This window comes from Dipodomys spectabilis, unplaced genomic scaffold (assembly GCF_019054845.1).
Source record: "Dipodomys spectabilis isolate Male_0828 unplaced genomic scaffold, ASM1905484v1 ptg000108l, whole genome shotgun sequence".
NCBI lineage: Eukaryota > Metazoa > Chordata > Mammalia > Rodentia > Heteromyidae > Dipodomys > Dipodomys spectabilis.
Genome location: NW_024870785.1, coordinates 21,129,182 through 21,151,802, shown reverse-complemented (window position 1 = coordinate 21,151,802; position 22,621 = coordinate 21,129,182). Strand labels below are relative to the sequence as shown.

General features: G+C 48.1%; 1 protein-coding gene across 2 annotated transcripts in view; it reads right to left on the bottom strand.

Annotated features, from left to right (window-relative positions):
• Megf11 (multiple EGF like domains 11) overlaps window positions 1–22,621 on the bottom strand; it is a 183,389-nt gene that overhangs the window by 135,042 nt on the left and 25,726 nt on the right. For both annotated transcript variants that reach the window (XM_042687633.1, XM_042687634.1), the window contains exon 4: window positions 7,224–7,316. In XM_042687633.1, coding sequence (XP_042543567.1) covers window positions 7,224–7,316 — 93 coding nt within the window. The remainder of the gene's footprint in view (window positions 1–7,223; window positions 7,317–22,621) is intronic.

Below are 22,621 nucleotides of genomic sequence, written 5' to 3'. Positions count from 1 at the left end.
GCCCCCCAGCCCTGCTTGCTGGCCTGCACTCAGCAGCTGTGGATTCAATGGAACTATAGGGTGGAACACGCCATGCTGTCAAGACCTGAATCCTTTTTGGTTCCACATTGAGATTCGCAGGGGGAAGGGGTGAGGGTAGGGGGTGAAGCGTGCGCCTCTTGCTCACAGACCTTGAAAAAGCATTTACCAGGCATCCGCAGCTCCCTTCTGTCCTCGTTACAGTGGCTGCGCCCTAGTATGGGGGGGCCACCGTGGAGCCCACCATCCCAAGGAGGCCCCCAGGCATACCAGATGCCCAGCAGAAGGCTGCCCAGGCGGGTCTGCGAGGGGCCGCGGGCTGGGTAGAGCAGCCTGAGCAACACCAAGCATAATTGCTTTGCAGTGATTTATCTGAAGTTGCTTTAACCTTGACAGCAGCTCGGTGAGATGAGAAACACAACCCAGGAGAGGGCCGTGGCCTCCTGGTGACACCGTGTCCTCCGCATGTTTCCCAGGCAAGCACCAGACTATGCTCAGGCCATAAAGGGCCTCCTGGGAGCCCCGACCTTGGGGAGGTAAGAATGTGTCCTATGACTCGCCACAAAAGCCCCACCCACTTTCTGATTAAGGATAAAGACAGGACCACAGGAAGGGCCACACAAGGAAGCCACAGCTCCACTTCTGCCTTTTTGCTGGTTAACTGTACATAGTCTTGTGGGCTCACTTTCCCCATGCTGGCCTCAGATGTCAGCCTCCTGAGTAGCTAGGATTACAGGTGTGAGCCACTAGTACCTGAATCACAGAGAATTTTAAAGTTGGACTATCCAGTTTTGTTTTGTTTTGAACTCTGGGCCTGAGCACTGTCCCTCAGCTCTTCAGCTCAAGGCTAGCGCTCTACCACTTGAGCCACAGCACCACTTCTGGTTTTCTGGTGGTTCATTGGAGGTGACAGTCTTACAGACTTTCCTGCCCAGGGTTGGCTTTGAACCACATTCTTAGATCTCAACCTCCTGAGTAGCTAGCATTACAGGGGTGAGCTACTGAGCCGCCCAGCTACGGATTATCCAGTTTTAGACTTCCCATTTCACAAAAGAGAAAACTAACACCTGTGGATAAAGGAAGATCTTAGTTACAGTCACACAGATAAGAGGTGGACCCAGTGTGTTCCAATACAGGGCTGAAAGTTTGGTCTCCAAGTAAATACCCTGAAGCCCTATTCAACTGGGTGGTGTATGGAGCCAAGGCCTCTGGGAGGTCATAATGCCCAAGAGGGTGAAGCCTTGGTGATGGTTTTAGTACCCTTAGGAGGGTACTAGAATCGGACCCTCACCAGAAACAGAACTAGCTGGACCTTGACTTTGACCTTAACCTTCTGGCCCCTAGAACTATGAAGAATAACCTTCTGTTGTTCCAGCCACTCAGTCTGTGGGGCTTTTGCTACCGCATTGTAAATGGACAACTACCCACTTCTCAGAGGCTGCAGGGAGCTGCAGGAAGGGCTGGGCTCTGCTTCCAAGATAAGGTGAGCCTCTGTCCTCAAAGAGGTTCCCAGGAGTCTGAGACAGGGGTCCTCCCCTCATGGGCTGTGGGCAGACAGCAGGATTGGCCCCCTGAAATCTCTAATCCTCATTCTGTGGCTTAAGTGGCAACCATGAGTATAGGACCGGAAGAGCCTCAGATCAGCAGCATAAATGTCTGTCTGGATCTACTTCCAGCTCCACTGCTCCCTGGCTATGTGGCTGATTGCAGGAAATTCCCTTCCCCCCATGGGCTTCAGTTTGCTATTTGTAAGTAATGTTGGCCTGAGGTTCCCCACTCAAGCCCAGCTGCTGAGATCTTGGTGACTTAGAACCCACACCTTGCTTCTTAACATTCTACTATGTCTATCCAATGGACAGGCTGTCAGGTGCTGGTGCTCATGCCTGTAATCCTAGCTACTCGGAAAGGAGAGATTTGAAGATCAAGGTTTGAAGCACACAAATCTGAGAGATTGGGTTGTTTTTTGTTTTGTCTTTTTCCAACTGAGGCCATGATTCTGAACTCTTAATCTAATGCTTTCATTCACTGGCTGATGCACTACCGACTAAGCCCCACCTCCAACCCCTGAAAGACTCATTTTCTCCTCCAATTCCCAGCAAAAAGTTACAAGTGGAGCGTGGCTCAAGTAGTAGAGTCTTGTGCAAAAAAGCCAAGTAGGGGATCATTGTCCACAAAGAAATGGACTCAGTACCTGACTTATGTAACTGTATAACTCCTCTGGAATCACCTTCATAATAACAATTTTTATTTATTTATTTATTTAGTTAGTTAGTTAGTTAATCAGTCCTGGGGCTTGAACTCAGGACCTGGGCACTATCCCTGAGCTGCTTTTGCTCAAGGCCAGCACTCTACCACTTGAGCCATGGCACCACTTCTGGCTTTTTCTGTTTATGTGGTACTGAGGAATTGAACCCAGGGCTTCATGCATGCTAGGCAAGCACTCTACCACTAAGCCACATGGCCAGCTCATAACAATTTTTTTTAAGCCAAATAAGTAAAAAGTGTGAGGCTCTGAGTTCAAACCTTAGCACTAGCACACTGGCGCACACACACACACACACACACACACACACACACACACACAAATTAACACAAAAATAGGAAGTGTTAGAGAAAATATGGAGAAATCTGAATCCTCATGCATTGTGGGTAAGAAAATAAAATGCATGGCCTTGGTGGAAAACCATATAGTGGATTCCTAATAGTTAAACACAGAATTATCCTGGGGCTGGGAAGGTAGCTCAGCGGTAGAGTGCATGCCTTGCAAGCATGAGGCCCTGGGTTCGATTCCTCAGCACCACATAAACAGAAAATGCAGGAAGTGGCGCTGTGGCTCCAGTGGTAGAGCACTAGCCTTGAGCTGAAGAGCTGAGGGACAGCGCCTAGACCCAGAGTTCAGGCCCCATGACTGGCAAAAAAAAAAAAAAAAAACCCACAGAATTATCCTATGTCCAGCAAATAAACCATTTGTGCACCTATGTTCACAGCAGCATTATTCACCATAGCCCAAAGGAAAAACAGCTCAAGCATCCATTGCCAGATAAGCTGATAAGGAATATTACCCAGCCTGTAAAAGGAAGGAATTTCTGACCCAGGCTACCACATGGATGAACCTGTAACAGCTCATGCAAGTGAAACCTGCCAGTCACCGATGGATAAACGACTCCATTTCTGTGAAGTTCAGAGTATTCAAATTCATAAAGACAAAAAGTAGAAAATTCATTGCTGAGAGTTGGGGCTAGAAAGATGGGGGGGGGGGTGGTTCATGTTTAAGGAATTCAGAGTTTCAGTTGGGGAAGAATGAAAAGTAGTGGGCAGCCACACAACAACACAAAGTTACCAGAAGTCTATACCTAACAATGGCTAAGAAAGAAAGTTCATGTGAAGCTTCACAAGTTTTAAAGACATCTCTATGCTGGATCAGTGGCTCACGCCTGTAATCCTAGCTACTCAGGAGGCTGAGATCTGAGGATCACAGTTTGAGGCCAGCCTGGGCAAGAGAATCCCTGAGACTCTTATCTCCATTTGACCAGCAAAAAAAAAATCACAAGTGGAGCTATGGGGCAAGTGGTAGAGCGCCAGCCTTGAGTGAAAAAGCTAAGGGACAGTATCTAGGTCCTAAGTTCAAGGCCCAGTACCAATATTAGAGAGCGAGGGCATGAGGTAGGGGGAGGGAGGGAGGGGTTGGACTTGGTGGTGGCCTCAGCCAGGCCCTGCTGTCATCTGGCAGGAGCCCAGCTCCTGGGAGTCAGGGAGGGGCTCAGCAGACAGTGGGTGTTGTATGCTAAGCAGGGACCCCCACTTCCTCCGGTGCACATGAATGTATCAGGCCTGGTTGGGGGGGGGGCTCTAAGAGAATATGGAGAATGGAAGGAGTATGGGGGTGGGAGGGATGTATCCTCACTAAGGTCAACTCCACCGTTTCTGGGGGGTCCTGAGACCAAACCCAAAATCCTGTCCAACCAAGGCCCACGAGGGCAGAAGAAGCAGAACCAGGAAACACACTAATTAAATAATACAATGAAAGCTTAAATTTTCCAAGTTAATTCCTGGGTATCATTTATAAAAGTTAACAGGGCATATTTAATTTAGGAATTGGCTCCCGTCCCCCTTACAGCTCAAACCTCATAAATGAAATATACTGGATCGTTGCCCGGGACGGAAATAAAAGTTATGAATAATGTTTCCATCTCAATCATTGTCAGCGTTTTAATATCCCTAATTACTTTAAAAAGCTAGATATTCAATATACGAAACTTTTTTTTTTTTGCCTTTTTATCTCCACTTGTGAGATGAGGGCAATTTAATAAGAGTCACTCTCATCTTTATTCAGTATAAACTGACATTTCATCCTTTTTACTCTTTATTATTCTATGGGATGGAGGAAGGTTTACGACCAAACATACAACTATTCCATTTTCCCATATTGCGCAGGGAAAAAGCTCAGAACTATCCACAAAGCCAGTATATCCTGCCTTTATTGAACAGAAAGCAATCAGTCACAGCCTTAAAGAAATTAGGCTACAGGATTTAAGGGTGTTGATTAGTTTCGTTTTGTCAGTTGTGGGGCTTGAACTCAGGGCCTGGGTGCTGTCCCTGAGCTTTTTCACTCAGACTAGTGCTCTACCACTTAGAGCCCCAGCACCACTTCCGGCTTCCTAGCGATTATTTGGACATAAGAATCTCACAAACTTTCCTGCCTGGGCTGGCTTCAAACCAAGATCCTCAGATTTGGGCCTCCTAAGTCGTGATGATTATAGGAATGAGCCACTGGCACCTGGCTTGGGATTTCTTTAAAAGAACAGAAAGTTCCCTTACGTAGGACTGTCCAAGTTATAAATCCGTTGGCAGCTACAAAGGGCAGGGCAGGCAGGTAACGGGATGATAGATCCTTCCACTTCCAGGAATTTATCCTCAGGAGAAACTGGAGCAAGCAAGGAAAGATCTATGCAGAAGAAGAATGACTGACACATTTTCACTCAGGGTCACTGGCTCCCCCTTCCCACATCTGTAACCCAAAAGTTGTGGAAAAGTCCAAAAAAGATATCTGTGCCGTTTAGGAAGTAAATCTGCAAAGAGTAGCTGTGGGGCTATGTACTGTCATTGTGTCACTAGACATCATCCCATGCCACTTGAAAATATTACTGCTGGGGCTGGGAAGGTGGCTCAGTGGTAGAGCGCTTGCCTTGCACCTGAGGCCCTGGGTTCGATTCCTCAGCACCACATAAGCAGAAAGAAAAAAGCCGGAAGTGGCGCTGTGGCGCAAGTGGTAGAGCGCTAGCCTTGAGCTGAAGAGCTGAGGGACAGCGCCCAGGCCCAGAGTTCAGGCCCCACGACCGGACCCAAAAACAAACAAACAAACAAACTTAAAGCCTAATATGATTTAAAAGAAAAGAAAAGAAAAGAAAATATTACTGCTTTACCCCTGGGGCAGACCAGATCTTTGTTACTGTTTCCACGTGCACTTTGAAGTGTGACACATCCCAAATTCCAAAAGCCACAGACCCCCAGAGTCTTGGATAAAGGATGGTATGGGCTCATAAGGGGGAAGACTCAGCCGGATGCCTGTAATCCTAGCTACTCAGGAGGCTGAGATCCGAGGGTTTGTGGTTCAACACCAGCTGGGACCGGAAAGTCTGTGAAACCCTCATTTCCAACTAATTACCAAAAAGCCAGAAATGGAGCTGTAGCTCCAGCAGTAGAGTAGCAGCCTTCAGTGAAAAAGCTAAGAGACAGGGCCAAGGCTCTGTGTTCGAACCTCAGTGCTGGCAATATAATCATAACAACAACAATAGGGAAGACTCAGAAACAACCTAAATGCTCACCAACCAAGGGTTAGTGAAATGTATTTGGTAATCTACAAAATGAAATTCTACAGGCCATGAAATACTTAAAGGAGATTAAAGTGCATTGATGAGAAAACTGAGAAACTAGTTATGGCAAGCATGTTTACTCCAAAGCCAGCTCCTTTTGAACTGTGCAGAGCAATGACAGAAGACCAAAGATCCAAGGCCACAGGGATCATCTGAGGGTGAGGAAGGATCCCCAACGTTTTTGTCTATACTCTTGGTATTCTTTGACTTTTCTTTTTAACATGAACAGGTATAACTTAAGAATCAGAGAAAGAAGCTGGGTATGGCGGTTCACTCCTGTAATCCTAGTTACTCAGGAGGCTGAGAGCTGAGGATCAGGATTCAAAGCCTGGCCCGGAAAGTAAAGTCTGTGAGACTTAGTGTCTCCAATTAATCACCAGAAAACCGGAAGTGGAGCTGTGGCTCAAGTGGTAGAGTGTTAGCCTTGAGCAAAAAGAGCTCAGGGACAGCTCCCAGGCCCTGAGGTCAAGCTCCATGACTGAAAAAAAGAAAAAAGAACTCAGAAGAGAAGGGTTTGGAAGGGAAGTAATGGTGGTCCTTTTATTTTGCTTTGCTTTTTAGTGGTTCTGGGGATTGAACTCACCCCCTTGTTTGCTAGGCAAACGTTCTACCATTTGAGCCACTCTTCTAGCCCATAAGTTCAGTCCTAGGACTTGAATGGCACCCTCTTCCCTCCCAAAAATGTCACTCTAACATCTCTGGAACAGGCCAGAACTTACCTGCACGAAGGGGTCAAACCTGAGAATATTTGGAGAAAATGAGCTAGAGAAAAAGGATTTGGCAAAGAATTCCCTGCAGCTACCAGCTGGTCCCTCACGCTCACCAGCCCCATAGTAAAGATGACACCCCCTGACTCGGTCCAGAGTAGATGTTCCCCCACCCTCAACATACGCATACCTGCGCACACCAGGAAGGCTCCTTTGGAGAACATTCATGCCCAGAGATGTAGGGATGCAGCACCCTGTCCCCAGAAGTGTCCCACTCTCTTGGCTTGGGGGACAGCAGTCCCCCTTGGGCCTCTATGGGTGAAACTGAGCAAAGAACCAGACCTACCCACAATAACCTTCAGTTCCAAGCCAGGGGTGGTATTGTCAAGTTCACGGTCAACTCACAAAGACCCGATCGACATGTCTGCCAGCGGAAATCCCACAATTCCCATGAACCATTCACGTATACCCATCCCCACCTGTGTACTGCAAGCACCATCGCACAGTGCCCGAAGGTGGCCATGATAGGTCAATGTGTATGTCATAATCCCTGCCAAGTCAGAGCCAGTGGTCCATGGACCACCCCCTCTCCCCACTCCCAAAGAATCCAGTTCCCAAAACTCACCGCTGGAGCAGTCGGGACCTCCCCAGCCTGGTTCACAGTGGCAGGTATCCGGTGAAACGCAGCGGCCGTGCATGCACTCTTCCGTGCACAGGGCTAAGGAAGGGGAGGTAGGGAGGGCAGGAGGAAGAGACAGAGCCAACAGTGAGAACAAACCATTTGGGCAGTAAGGAGATCCCCCTTTTTATTACAGATCCCCTTCTTGCTAAGGCTGATCAGGACCCAAGACCTGTGTGGGTGTGGGAGGAGGTATGTGAAACTCAATTCACTCTGAAATAGATCTGATAAGAATGTATTACGAGCCGGGTGGCTCACGCCTGTAATCCTAGCTACTCAGGAGGCTGAGATCTGAGGATCGCGGTTCAAAGCCAGCCTGGGCAAGAAAGTCTGAGAGACTCTTATCTCCAATAAAAAAACCACTAGAAAATCAGAAGTGGTGCTGTGGCTCAAGTGGTAGAGCGCTCACCTTGAGCTGAAGAGCGCAGGGGCAGCACCCAGGCCCAGAGTTCAAGCCCCACGACCGACAAAAAAGAATGTATTACGAGCTTGGGAATGTGGCTTAGTGGCAGAGCGCTTGTCTAGCATGCATGAAACCCAGGGTTCGATTCCTCAGTACCACATACACAGAAAAAGCCAAAAGTAGCCCTGTAGCTCAAATGGGAGACCACTAGCCTTGAGCAAAAGAAGCTCAAGGACAGTGCCCAGGCCCAGAGCTCAAGTCCTAGGACAGGCAAAAAAAACAAAAAACAAAAAGAAGTATTATATCCCAGTTTCACATCCTAAAAACAAAACCCAACTACCTCACACCAGTGGCTCATACCTGTAATCCTAAATACTCAGAAGCCTGAGAGCTGACAATCACAGTTCAAAGCTAACTCAGGCAGACAAGTTCAAAAGATTCATATTTCCAATGAACCAGCAAAAACCAAAAAGCCAGACCTATGATGCCAGTGGTAGAGCACCAGCCTTTTGTGGAAAACGCTAAGGGATGGCACCCAGGCCTTAAGTTCAAGACCCAGTAGCAGCGTGCATACACACACACACACACACACACACACACACACACACACACACACACACACACAGAAACTGCCACCAATGTTTAAACCTGCATTCCCCCACCCTGTAAGCCACAGCTCCCACATCTATATTCACAAGCTCTTGTCCCATCTTTTGCTTACCCTAATTTCCTTCTGCAAAGCCCCCCCCGTGCCCCGCTCCCCACAAAATGTGCCAGCCTCCCTTAAAAGAACAGGCACTTTGCCCCCCTCCCTCCTCCCCAAAATGTCCCTATTTTAGGGCTTGTAAATGTCAGCAAATCTGCAAAGTATACAAATGCTGAGGGGAAAGGCATAGCTAATTATAAGAAAGTAATTAAGAGAGACATCCATGATGATGATAATTGTAATTAGAAAGCGTCTGGCAATTTCTTATCATGCAGTCAAATGCTACAGCCTCCCAAAGCCAGGAGGCTAAGCAATGAGCAAAGCTCCCATCCACCCGCACCTCGTTGGCTGGCTGGCTAGCGCACGCGCTCCTGGAGAAGGTATTATTGACAGCAGGGTGAAGAAGGGAGATTATTTCTCTTCTTTTGACAGAATCCACATTTTCTCAAGGTCATCCTTGCTCCTGAGAGATCTCCCCTACCGTCTAGAAGGATTACGGCAACTCTCTACCCGCAACAACTTTAGGAACTCAAGATATTGGCATCTCCCATTAACCCTGTCCAGGTTTTTATTTTGCCTTGTTGTTGTTGTTTTGTTTGGCCAATACTGGGGCTTGAACTCTAGGCCTGCGCACTTTCCCCGAGGTTTTGTGCTCAAGGCTAGCACTCTACCACTTGAGGCACAGCTCTACTTCTGGCTTTTTGGTGGCTCATTGGAGCTAAGAGGGTCTAGGATTTTCTTGCCCAGGCTGCCTTTGAATCACAAGGGTCAGACCTCAGCCTCCTGAGTAGCTAGGATGACAGGTATGAGCTGCTGGTCCCAGCTAAACCCTATCAGTTTCTTAGCTGGGATCTCCAACAAGGAGATATATATATATATATATATATATATATATATATATATATATATATATATATATATATATATATATACAAATATATATTAATTATATATATATATATATATATATATATATTAATGAAGCATCTAGAGACCTTTTTTCTGCCCATTGTGGCCTGGACTGGGGAGCAGTTGGCCCCCCGGAGGGAGTTTGGAAGGGCTACTTCAGTGCCAAAGTGCACCTGCTTGCTTGAAATGTCCCCGGGGATGGCACTTGTCAAGCGAGACCTCAGCCCTGTGTGTGGGTGGCGTGGCGTCCTCCAGTTGCTCCTCCACATGGCAGCAGCCCCTGTAGCCGCTGCCTGAGCTTTATGCCGGCCCCCAGATGAACTGACACCCCAAGCCACTTCAGACGTACCAGTCAGGGGTCTGAAGTCAGTCGGTCTATGGCAGGTGGTATCTAAAAGAGCATGAAGCTGTATAGCAAAGGTACCAGTGGCTCACACCTATAATCCCAGCTACTCAGGAGGCTGAGATGGGAGGATCGTGGTTCAAAGCCAGCCCTGGCAGACAAATCTATGAGACTCCTATCTCCACTGAGCCAACCAAAAAGTCAGAAGTAGAGCTGTATCTCCAGTGGTAGAGTGTCTGCCTTGAGTGAAAAAGAAAGAGTGGGAAGTCATGAGTTCAAGCCCTAGTCCAGGCACACACATAAACAAAGATATGCCATTGATCCAAATACTTTGCGAGGGAGGGCTTTGTCAAAGAACACAGCACTGGGATTGGAGGTGTAGCTCAACTGGTAGAGCGCTAGCCAATGAATGAAAGGGGCTGACAGATACCAAGTCCTGGTCTCGAACCTGGGGCCACAATAAAATACTTACTTTGTGCTAGCAAGACCCTAACCAGAAACCCCTGGTTTCCCTTCTTCCCACTGGACTTTGCAAATAAGTTCATGCGGGCCACTGCCCCCAGGACATGCTGGACACTAGTTGTCCACTTTCTCTTTCCCACCAGAGGCCAGCGTCTTGGTCTATCAGCAACAGCCCTGGCCTGCCCCCCTCCCACCAGCCCCTGCATGCTCCAGCTAGGTCTAGCTGCATTACAGCTTATTAGATTAACCCAGTTAGTGACAACTCCAACTGCTCACTTTCTGACTGTAAGACCTTGTGTGTGTGTGTGTGTGTGTGTGTGTGTGTGTGTGTGTGTGTGTGTGTGTGTGTGTGCCAAGATGAAAGAGCAGAGCAAAATGTCAGGGCTGGAAGAGACCTCACATCCAATTCCTTTACTTTATGCACAGAGAAACTGAGACTAGAAACCTCGTATGCAACATGGGGCCCATAGCTAGGAAGGGGGAAGCTTGAGGATGAGGCTGTAGGGGACAGCAGTTGCTGAAGGCATGGACTAGGAGAGAGCCCAGACTGTGGGGTCTTGGTGTGTCCAGGATGGATGTCTTTAGATGACAATGGTGCCTGGCCCATGTGATGCAGGGTCTGGGGGAGGGCTTGTGAGGGCCAGAGAGCAACTTAGAAGTAAAGGAGTGGGGCTGGGAAGGTGGCTCAGTTGGTAGAGCGCTTGCCTTGCATGCCTGAGGCCCTGGGTTCGATTCCTCAGCACCACATAAGCAAAAAGAAAAAAAGCCGGAAGTGGCACTGTGGCTCAAGTGGTAGAGCGCTAGCCTTGAGCTGAGGAGCTGAGGGACAGTGCCCAGGCCCAGAATTCAGGCCTCACGACCAGACCCCCCCCCACAAAAAAAAAGAAGTAAAGGAGTGTCCAGCAGGATGGGGTCGGGCAGTCAAACACAGGAGGGAGAGTTCGTGCCCATAATCCTAGATATTCAGGAAATAAGGATCAGGTTTCAAATCCAGCCTGGGAAGGAAAGTATCTTCAAACAAAATCAGCTAGAAGTGGAGTTGTAGCTCAAGCAATGGAGCCCCAGCCTTGAGAGGAAAAAGTTGAGACAGCATCCATGCCCTGAGTTCAAGCCTCAGTATTGGGAGGGAGGAGGAAAGCGAGTAACAGAGAGAGAGAGGAGGGGGGAGGGAGGGAGGAATAGAGAGGGAGAGAGAGAGAGAGAGAGAGAGAGAGAGGGAGAGGGAGAGGGAGAGGGAGAAGGAAAGGGAGAGGGAGAGGGAGAGAGACCAAAAAAGAGAAAGAAAAAAACCAACACTTTTTGGGGTTAGAGGTGTGGTTCAATTGGTTAAGCAGTAGCCAATGAGTGAAAGCGCCAGATTGTCAGATACAGAGTTCAAGTTCTGGTCTTGGAAGAAGGAGAGGGCAAAGTAGGGAGGGAGGAAGGAAAGATGGAAGAAAGGAGAAAAAGAGAAAAAAAGAAGAGAGAAAGAGAAAAAGGAAGGAAGGAAGGAAGGAAGGAAGGAAGGAAGGAAGGAAGGAAGGAAGGAAGGAAGGAAGGAAGGAAGGAAGGCAGGAAGGAAGGAAGGAAAGAAGGAAGGTCCTCTTGACCTCCCAGAGACCTGCTTTCTTCCCTCTGTCTCTTTGAACCCAGCACGGGATTCTAAGTCTGGAACACAGACCATGAGTTCTAATTCTGGGCAGGCTCCACAGCTCCAGGAGCTGTTCCCACGGTGTAAAGCAACCACCCACTCTGATACACAAAGCAGAGGACAAGAGGACTTACCTATAAGTCTACAGGGCAAGGGCCTGTAAACTATGAGTCTCACAGCAAAACCAGCTGGCTGCTTATTTTTATAAATAAAGTTTTATCAGCACACAGCCATTCCCATTCATTTCTATATCACCTCAGGCAGCCTTTGTACTACAAGGACAGGGCAGAGAACCCCAGAGACTGAGGGCCAACAAAGTCCAAAACACCTTCTCCTGGTGCTTTGGGGAGACATGTGCCCCCCCGGCCCCCACTATGGATTATTCCTGGACTGGAGAAGAGTAGACAAAGGACATGCAAAGTGTCTTCCTGTCACTTTTTCTGTCATCTACTCGCTCTCCAGTATGACCAGGCCCCAAATGTGCCAGTCCTGCCTGGGGTGCCTCCAGTCCACCTGGGGTCCAGCTGGGTCTCGAACCTTGCAGCAGCCACGATGCCGACTCAGCACTTCGTTTCAGCTACTTTTCCTCCCTGGGAACAGGGACAAGGACCAGGCAGAGGGATTCAGAGCATGCCATACTCCAATCGATGAGCTGCTCAGGTGACACTAGGAACAATGGTGACTAAAAACGGAAAGGAGGCCACATGAGAAGTCTTTCTACTTCACCCAGCATGGAGGAACATTCTGGAGATCAGTTCTCTACTGGTGCCTGTGCTGGGGGAATGGGCCTCAGCCAGGCCTAGGCAACAAGTACAAATCCACCGCTAATAAGAGGCCTGGAATTCTTTTGAGGCATTTTTGTCTTAGCATAACTAACTCCCTATGGAATTCAAATACCACCAGGCTCTGGTGGCTCACACCTGTCATCCTAGCTACTCCGAAGGCTGAGATCCGGGGATCGTGGGTCAAAGCCAACCAAGGCAGAAACGTCTGTGAGACCCTATCTCCAATTAACCAATGGAAAGCCAGAAGTGAAGCTGTGGCTCAAACAGTAAAGTTCCAGCCTTCAGCAGTAACAGCTGGAGCGTAGCACAAGGCCCTGAGCTCAAACCCCAGTAGTGGTATTAAATTTAAAAAATAAAAAAGGATTTGAATGCAATCAAAGCCAGCGTTATTGATTTTTCATGTCACCCTAGAGAACATTGGTGTCCTATTTCCTCAGAGAAATCATATAGGGCCTCACAGGAACAAATTTGAAATCTGAGGATTGCAGTTCAAAACCAGCTCAGGCAAGACAGTCCATGAGACTCTTATCTCCAATAAACTACCAAGAAACAGGAAGTGGAGCTGTGGCTGAAGTGGTAGAGCACTAGCCTTAAATGAAAAAAAAACCTAGGGGACAGCCCCTAGGCCCTGAGTTCAAGTCCCAGGAATGGCACAAAAATTAAAAAGAAAAAAAAATCATATACCACAAATACACTGTGTGTCTTTGCCTTTATTTTATTTTTTGGGGGGGTCCAGTCGTAGGGCCTGAACTCTGGGCCTGGGCGCTGTCCCTCAGCTCTTCAGCTCAAGTCTAGTGCTCTACCACTTGAGCCACAGCGCCACTTCCAGCTTTTTTCTTTTTGCTTATGTGGTGCTGAGGAATCAAACCCAGGGCCTCAGTCATGCAAGGCAAGCGCTCTACCACTGAGCCACCTTCCCAGCCCTGTCTTTGCCTTTATAAATGAGCATTTTATTATTAAACTCAAGCCTTTCTGAAGTGTATTCATTTCTTGCTGGAATTCTCACTGATCCAGGGCCTCATGGAGGTTTGAACCCATGAGTGCTTGATGCTAAATGACCTGCCTTGCCACCCAGATCATAAAGTCAGGTCTGCCACTGACTTGCCCCTCCCCATTCTGAGCCTCAGTTTCTTCATCTGGAAAAAAAGGGGGGGGGGGCTAAGTGACACAATGAGAATGTCCCCATCTGTTCTGGGCAAATCGATGACTTTGTGGCTGACTTAAGCCAGCTGACCCACCGCCACAGGAAGTGAGGGGCGGGCACAGGGAGGCTCCACCCCCTCCAGATCCCAGCCCATCTTCTGTCTCCCTGTTGACTGGGGAGCATGTATCGTCATTTTTATTTATCCTGACCTTTTCATGTGAGTAATTTTTATAGTTCCATTAACTAGTGAGGCCATTTGCAAGCTGCCAGGCAAAATATAGTACCCTGAGCCCTCAGGGATTTGAGGGTCGTCTTGTGTGGAATGCTAATAGAAGGAAGAAATGATTCAGGGGCTCTTCGCAAAGGCTGGGGGGGGGGGCGCAAATTGCAATCCTCCACATCTCAGCCTCTTGAGACAGATGTGGGCCACTGGTACCCCACTTAGAATTGACTTTTGTTGTTGCTGTTGGTCATAGGGTCTGAGCACTGTCCCTGAGCTTTTTTGCTTAAGGCTATCGCTCTCCTACTTGAGCCACAGATCCACTTCCAGTTTTCTGGTGGTTAACTGGAGATAAGAGTCTCATAGACTGGCTGGCTTTGAACCACCATTCTTAGATCTCAGCCTCCTGAGTAGAGGATTACAGGCATGAGCCACCAGTATCCAGTATAGAATTGGCTTTTAATTGAGTTTCAACTGGTCACACTTCTGGCTCTAAGATATGAATAATCAAGCTAAAGGGAGCAGTGTTTCATTACGGGCCTAAATAGTGGAAGGATACAGAGGACCTCACACACTCCTGGTCTAGGGTTTGAGGGTCTGCAGGTACCACTGGACCCGGCCTGCAGAGCAGACCCAGAGCTGCTCCTTGCTACCCTAACAACACAGCACTAGAAGCATGCTATAAGCTTATTAGCTCATTTCCTCAAGCAACCTCTCCTCTTCCATTTCCTCATCTGTAAAACACCCACAGATTTAGTTCTAAGTTAAGTTGCACAAAGCTCTAGAACCAGAGATCCATTGCAATTGTTAACTGTGTGTGTGTGTGTGTGTGTGTGTTACACTGGAGTCTTTAGGCTTGAATTCCAGCCTGGGCAACATTCATTAGCTATTTGCTCAAGGCTAGTGTTGTAAACTTTTTTTTTTTAATTTTTTTTATTTTTATTGTGAAAATACTGTACAGAGGGGTTACAATTACATGGGCAAGAAAATGAGTACATTTCTTATCAAGCATTGTAGCCTCCTCCTTTGTTTCCCCTTCCCAGCCTCCCCCTGTCCCCCCACCCAATCCTCCCCTCCCCACCAAAGTTGTAAAGTTCGTTTTCGACATGACAACTTGTACTTCTCATTGTTGCAACGGGTCCACCTGTATTCTTATTTAAACGACTTGTTTTTCCCCTTCCCCTCCACAAATTATACCGACATCAAATACAGTGAAAGCAGGGGTTATACTGTGGAGGAGGGACATACCCAGCAACAAAGAAATAATCTTATAAATGCAATAAAAACAAATGCATGAAAGAAAAAAAAAACATTTGAATACATATCTTAGGGTTCATTTCCCTAACATCACCTTATCTGATCTTTTCTGCTTGACTCATACATATACTAGATATTGCAAATAAGGGAAACCATGGGATCTATGTTTCTTTGGGTCTGGCTTACTTCACTTAATATAATTTTTTCCAAGTCTTTCCATTTCCTAACAAATGGGGCAATGTCATTCTTTCTGATGGAGGTATTGAATTCCATTGTGTATATACACCACATTTTCTTGATCCATTCATCTACTGAGGGCCATCTGGGTTGGTTCCATATCTTAGCTATAGTAAATTAGTGTTGTAAACTTAAACCACAACTCTACTTATGGTTAATTGGTGGTTAATTGGAGATAAGAGACTCAGAGACTCCCTTGCCTGGGCTGGCTTTGAACCTCGACCCTTAGATCTCAGCCTACTAAGTAGCTAGGCTTACAGGTGTGAGCCACTGGCTTCTACCTCATGAATTGTTGACTTTAAGAAAAAAAGAAAAACCTTTTGCTGAAAGGGGTGCAGTTGATCAAAATACATTGCCCTCATCAACCAACATGTTGAGTGAAACCCTTTTGTATAAGTAAAGATAATAAATTGCTGGGTGCTGATGGCTCACGCCTGTAATCCTCACTGCTTAGGAGGCTGAGATGTGAGAGGAGGTATTCGCCAGCAGGAAGTCTGTGAGACTCTCATCTCCAATTAGCCACCAAAAAAGCTGGAAGTGGTGCTATGGATCAAATGGGAGAGCTCCAGTCTTAAGTGAAAAAGCCTACCAAAAGCCTGAGTACCAGCACCAACATACACACAAAAAGGGTATTTCTCTAGATCTCAGTGTCTTCAGCGGTGAAATGGGGAGAATGGTCCCCTATTTCCCAAGCTGCTGTAAAATTTCACCACGCACACACACACATACACACACATACACACACACACACACACACACACACACACACACACACACACATCTGCTTCTTAGAATAGCGTGTGGGCAGGGATCCTTGCTTTTCTCCCTCATCTAGTCTCCTAAGTCTAAGCAGTCACTCAACTCCAGAGACATTTAGTAAGCCTCTACTATGCGTGCTAGAGGCTGAGGATCCCAGAAGCAGATTAATCACCATTCCTCGGTGAACCATCCAGCACAGATCTGACAACTTCCAGCCAGTCCAGAGCAGAAAGGGCCTGGGGAGGGGGGGACAGGGGGAAAGGGAGGGCAGGCAATTCTCCCCTCTGTTGGGGTGATAGAAAAGGACACAGAAAGGCCGGATGCCGGTGGCTCACGCCTATAATCCTACTAGCTACTCCAGAGGTTGAGATCTGAGGTTCACCGTTCAAAGTTTAGCCCAGGCCAGAAAGTCTATGAGACTCTTATCTCCAGTGAGCCCCCAGAAAACCAAGGGTGGTTCTGTGGCTAGCCGAGAGCGGTAGAGTGCTAGCCTTGAGCAGAAAAAGCTCAGGGACAGCACCCAGGCCTTGAGTTCAAGCCCCACAACCAACTAAACAAACAAAAAATAGACACCGAAAGGACTTCAAGGAGCTTGTGACGCTCAGTTTACCCACACGTCAGGCACAGACCCAGCCTTCCCTTCCCCTTGGACCACTGGGTTCTACTGTAAATGAGCCCATGGCCTCCTCACATTGGGCCTCCATACTTGTCTGGACCCTCCCATCATCTGCCATTTATTTGGGTGTTCACGCTCACACATCACTTCCTCCAGGAAGCAATCCCTGACTGCACGAGCCCTTTCCCCCACCTAGGTACACCCCAGTTCCTTCCGACTTCCACAATATCTGGGGTGCCTCACGGGGTCATAGCCAATCTCTCCTAAATTCCACCGAAGCCTGTATTTGTGTATTTTGAACATGCATGAAGCTGCAAAGGTACTCTCTCCCCTCCCCAGCCCCATCCAGAGCCTGAACGCATAATTCAGCTAAGCAACCCCACTGCCCTCCATGGTGGGACAGAAAAATTCTCTTTAGAAGGATACCAGTATCTGGCTGGGAAGGTGGCTTCATGGTAGAATGCTTCCCCTGCATGCAGGAAGCGCTGGGTTCGGTGCCTCAGTACCACATAAACAGAAAAGAGCCAGAAGTGGCCCTGTGGCTCAAGTGGTAGAGTGCTAGCCTTGAGCAAAAGCAGCTCAGGGACTATGCCCAGGCCCTGAGTTCAAGCCCCAGGACTGGCCAAAAAAAGATACCAGTATCTTCCCCAAGCTGGTAGAACCCAATAGGAAGCCCCTCACCCACCCATGTTTGGGCCTTTCCACCCCCCAAAAATGTGGCCAGGCCAGGTAGATTATCTGTTATCAAATGCTAGTGACAGCTGACAGTTAGGGGGAGGTCCCCTTTGTATTCCTTGCTGCCTGACTTGCCACAGCAAAGATTAACTGGTAATCATTGTTTGCCAATTAAAAGTGCCAACGCATCAGAACCTTCCTATCAGGCTCCCTCATAAAGCAATCCTTCGGACCATGGGACCTGATAAAAGCCCCAAGTTGCTGTCAATTCCCTGAATCAATGTGGTAGGCCTCAGCTCTGTTCCCTGTACCCCAGCTGAGCTGTTCAAACCAAACCAGCAATCCCATGCTCCTGCGAGCAACAGCTTTTCAACTTGTTAATGATGCTGGAACATACGGCCTGAGTCAGCAGCCCGCAGCACACGACCCAAAAAAAATCTCTTTCTAGGGCTTTTTTTTTTTCCCCTCCCATTTGACAGATGCCAGACATTTTCCAGAAAGATACATTCCAACTGATTGATTGTCTTTCCCCCTCTCCTCCTTTGGAAAATTTATCCTTACCACCTACAAGGAAAGCAAAACATGAGGCCTGCCAAGCTTTCCTGTAATGCTTTGATTTAAAAACTCAGCCTCAAGCCGGGCGCCCGTGGCTCACACCTGTCATCCTAGCTACTCAGGAGGCTGAGATCTGAGGATCGAGGTTCAAAGCCAGCCCGGGCAGGAAAGTCCATAAGACTCTTATCTCCAATGAACCCCCAGAAAACTGGAAATGGTACTGTGGTTCAAGTGGTAGAGCACTCGCCTTGAGCAAAAGCAGCTTAGGGACAGCGCCCAAGCCCTGAGTTCAAGCCCAGTACCACCACCAAAGAAAGGTGCTGCTTCAAACCATGATCCTCATAGCCCAGCTTCTTGAGTAGGCAGGATTATAGGCATGAGCCACCACTGTTGGCTTTGATTTTGAGCCTCCAGAAGACTTAGGATGTGAAGCAAGTCTCAGAGACAGGAAGCTTCAGCTTTGAGCAAGGGGTGGCTGGGAAACATGGTACCCATCAGTGAAGTTTCCTTCCTTCCAACTCAGCCTCCTGGGTATGATGCAGGACCGCTGCCTCACCTGGCAATGAAAGCCACCCCAGGGTTTACGAGCACTGCCCCGAGCATCCATGTGCCCACAGGCTCTCAATCTCATACCCGGGAGATGCAACATCAGAAGCTTCTAAGCCCCACTGATTTAGGGCTCTAATCAAATAATAACATGTGAAACTGAGGGCTGGTGGCTCACACCTGTAATCCCAGCCACTCTGGAGGCTGAGATCTGAGGACCGCTATTCCAAAGCCAGTCCAGGCAGACAAATCCAACATAGTCTTATCTCCAATTAACCAGCAAAAAAAAAGCTTGAAGTAAAGGTGTGGCTCAAACCTTGAGCACCAAAAGCCAAGTGAGAGCTAGAAGCTCTGAGTTCAATCAAGTCCCAGTGCTGGTGCCAAAAAATAAAATAAAATAAAGCGGATGAGAAGAGGTCTCTATGATCCTTCTCAGTACCATTGCTCAGCCCAGGGTCTCGGAGGGTCTGTATTTATGGACGGATCCTCCAAATTACCAGCATAGGTTGCCCTGGTTTCTTACCATGCTGTGTTTAGGAGTGCCCTGCCTTCAGAGTTTACAAGCAATCTTTGGAAAGTCCCTTTACCACCCCTGGCTATGAATCAGAGACCTCTAACCATGGCCTGGCTCTGGGGTGATCCTGGCAATGTAGCCACCAAACCTCCTAGCTTTGACAGGCAGGGAGGGAGGGAGGGAAGAGAGGGAGGGAAAGAACAGAGGGAAGGAGGGAGGGGAAGAAGGGAGGAAAGGAAGGAGGTAGAAGAAAGGATAGAAGAAGGACCGGGAAGGTGGCTCAGTGGTAGAGTGCTTGCCTTGCATGCATGAGGCCCTGGGTTTGATTCCTCAGCACCACATAAGCAGAAAAAGCCGGAAGTGGCACTGTGGCTCAAGTGGTAGAGTGCTAGCCTTGAGCTGAAGAGCTGAGGGACAGTGCCCAGGCCCAGAGTTCAGGCCCACAACCAACAACAACAAAAAAAAAAAAGGATAGAAGAAGGCCAAATCACACTCTCCAGAGAGGAATGAACACAAAGGTGCAATGCCTACGTACATCTGATCATATAAAATAATATTTATCAAGATGAACTCCAGGAAATGGAAACAAGAGGGTTTTTTTCCTTTGTTGCTGTTTTTCTTTTCATCTTGTTTGTTCATTTCTCTGTCTTTGGGAGGATGGGGGGGGCACAGAAATGGAGGGACAAAGAGTAAACAAATATAGCAGTGGTACTCACTAGACACTGTATTGAAAATGAACTATACAACTTGTGGGTGGGGATGGGAGGGAAAAACTGGGAGAGAGGAAGGGACACTGATGACAGAGGATGACAAATTGTCTAGAAAGAAATATACTCCTAGCCGGGCGCTGGTGGCTCACGCCTGTAATCCTAGCTACTCAGGAGGCTGAGATCTGAGGATCGCGGTTCAAAGCCAGCCCGGGCAGGAGAGACCGTGAGACTCCTATCTCCAATAAACCCTCCAGAAAACCGGAAGTGGCGCTGTAGCTCAAGTGGTAGAGCGCTCGCCTTGAGCTGAAGAGCTGAGGGACAGTGTTCAGGCCCAGAGTTCAAGCCCCACGACCGACAAAAAAAAAAAAGAAATATACTCTTTACCTGACTTATGTAACTGTCACCCCTCTGGTCCACTACCTTTTTTGTTGTTGTTCAGTTGTGGGGCTCGAACTCTGGGCCTGGGCGCTGTCCCTCAGCTCTTCAGCTCAAGGCTAGAGCTCTACCACTTGAGCCACGGCACTACTTCTAGCCTTTTCTGTTTATGTGGTGCTGAGGAATCAAACTCAGGGCCTCATGTATGCAAGGCAAGTACTCTAACACTGAGCCACCTTCCCAGACCTGTCCACTACCTTTATTATATTTTTTTTTTGGTCACTTGTGGGGCTTGAACTCTGGGCCTGGGCTCTGTCCCTGAGCTCTTCAGCTCAAGGCCAGCACTGTACTATTCGAGCCATAGCACCACTTCTGGTTTTCTGGTGGCTAATTGGAGAAAAGAGTCTCATGGATTTTCCTGCCTTAGCTGGTTTTGAATCCTGATCCTCCGATCTCAGCCTCCTGGATAGGTAGGATTACAGCCATGAGCCACTAGCACCCAGTTAATTTTTTTTTTAACAAAAGAAAGACCAAACTAGATTTCTGCCCCCCATTTTTCTGAGCATATGCTAATTACGATTCATGTGATATTTTAGAAGACCTAAAGCATATTTATCCTTTGGCTTTCCCAAGTTCTCTAAACTTGTCATTATCCCCATTTACAGATGGGGTCACTGAGGCTCAGGCTCCTATTCCTCATGTGAGGAATTTGGCCCAGACCCCCCCTTCCCCATCACTGCACACCATCTGCAGCCTGCTAGCTGCTGAGTGCTGGGTTAGGGGCACCAGCCTAACCCCCCCCCCCACCCCCAGCCTGTGGAGAGGGCACTCCAATGGGCAGCCATGGCCCCAAGAACCAGAAAGTCTAGAAAAAGCTCCTCTATTTTTCCCCTGGAGGACAAAACAATCAAAGTGACAAGTAAATGAACCCCTTTAACCCAAACGCTATTGCTTCTTTCCCCCCACCACCCCCGCTGCCACAGAGAACATCCTAGAAACTAGCCATCGCTGCAGTCCGAGCTTCTGAAGACTGTCCACCCTCTCGTGTAACCACTGCATCCAGAACCCCAATCAGCCTCGTCCAGGCCCAGAACTAAGGCAAGAAAGATCACAGCCCTCAAGCAGAGAACTGGCTAAGCAGCCCCCAGGCTGCCTTGCCTGGACCTAAGTCACCACCTGGGAGTGGAGAATGTGCCATTGGCAGCCACAGGCACACAGTGAGCCTCACACGTGTCGGCAGGTGATCAAATGGTTAGATCAGGAGTTCAGGAGCTGGGATTCCCAGGTTCAAGTTGTATTGATGTGTATGTGTAAATGTCAGTACTGAGACTTGAACTCAGGGCCTTCAATTCGATTGGCTTTTGTACTCCAGGCTGGCGCTTTACCACTGGAGCCACATCTCTACTTGTGGTTCGACTTTTGGCTGGTTACTTGGAGCTAAGAATCTCATGGATTTTCCTGCCTGGGCTGCCTTCCAACTGCTATCCTCAGACCTCAGCCTCCTGAGTAGCCAGAGGGCACATTTTGATCCACCTCTTAGGAGCTTGGTGACTTGCAAGTAGTTACCAGAGCACCTCACTATTGTGGGTGCCTCATTGTTATCCCCTCCCCACCCCCACATAAGTGGTTTTGTAGGGAAAAGAAGACAAGGGAAGAAGGCAGGGGATAATCTGAGAGCTACCTTTGCCCACACTGGCCTTGAACCATGATCCTCCCATCTCTGCCTCCTAAGTAGCTAGGATTACAGGTATGCACTACCATGCCTGGTTGCCCTCACCTATGAATTCTGGGAGCCTCAGCTCCATAGCTCTTTGCTGAGTCCTCCATCTAAGGCGGGGGAGGTCTCCCCGATATTAGCTCTCAGTAGTACCCTGTGTTCTTTTCTCTTATGGCATCTATCAAAAATGTCATTCTTGCTGGACACTGGTGGCTCACGTCTGTAATCTTAGCTACTCAGGAGGCTGAGATCTGAAGATCACAGTTCAAAGCCAGCCAGGACAGGAAAGTCCATGAGACTCTTAATACCAGTTCACCACCAGAAAACCAGAAATGGTGCTGTGGCTCAAGCGGTAGAGCACTAGCCTGGAGCTGAAGAACTCAGGGACAGCGCTCAGGCCCAAGCCCCACAACCAACAAAAACAAAAAACAAAAAAAAGTTACTCTTAGCCAGGTGTCAGTGGTTCCTGTCAAAATCTGAGCTACTCAGCATGCTGAGATCTGAGGATCAAAGTCCAAAGCCAGCCTGGGCAGACAAATCTGTGAGGTTCTTAGAGCTATTCAGCAAAAAGCTGGAAGTGGCGATGCGGCTCAAGTGGTAGAGCACCCAGCCTTTAGCACAAAAGCCAAGTGAGAATATAAGACCCTAATTTCAAGTACTAGGACTAGGAACCGTTCATTTATAAAATTTATTTGGAGAGAATTATTGAAAGCTGTGTCTCTATGAGCTAGCAGCTATCAACAAACCTATCTGGTTTGTTGATCTCTAATGTGTTATTCCT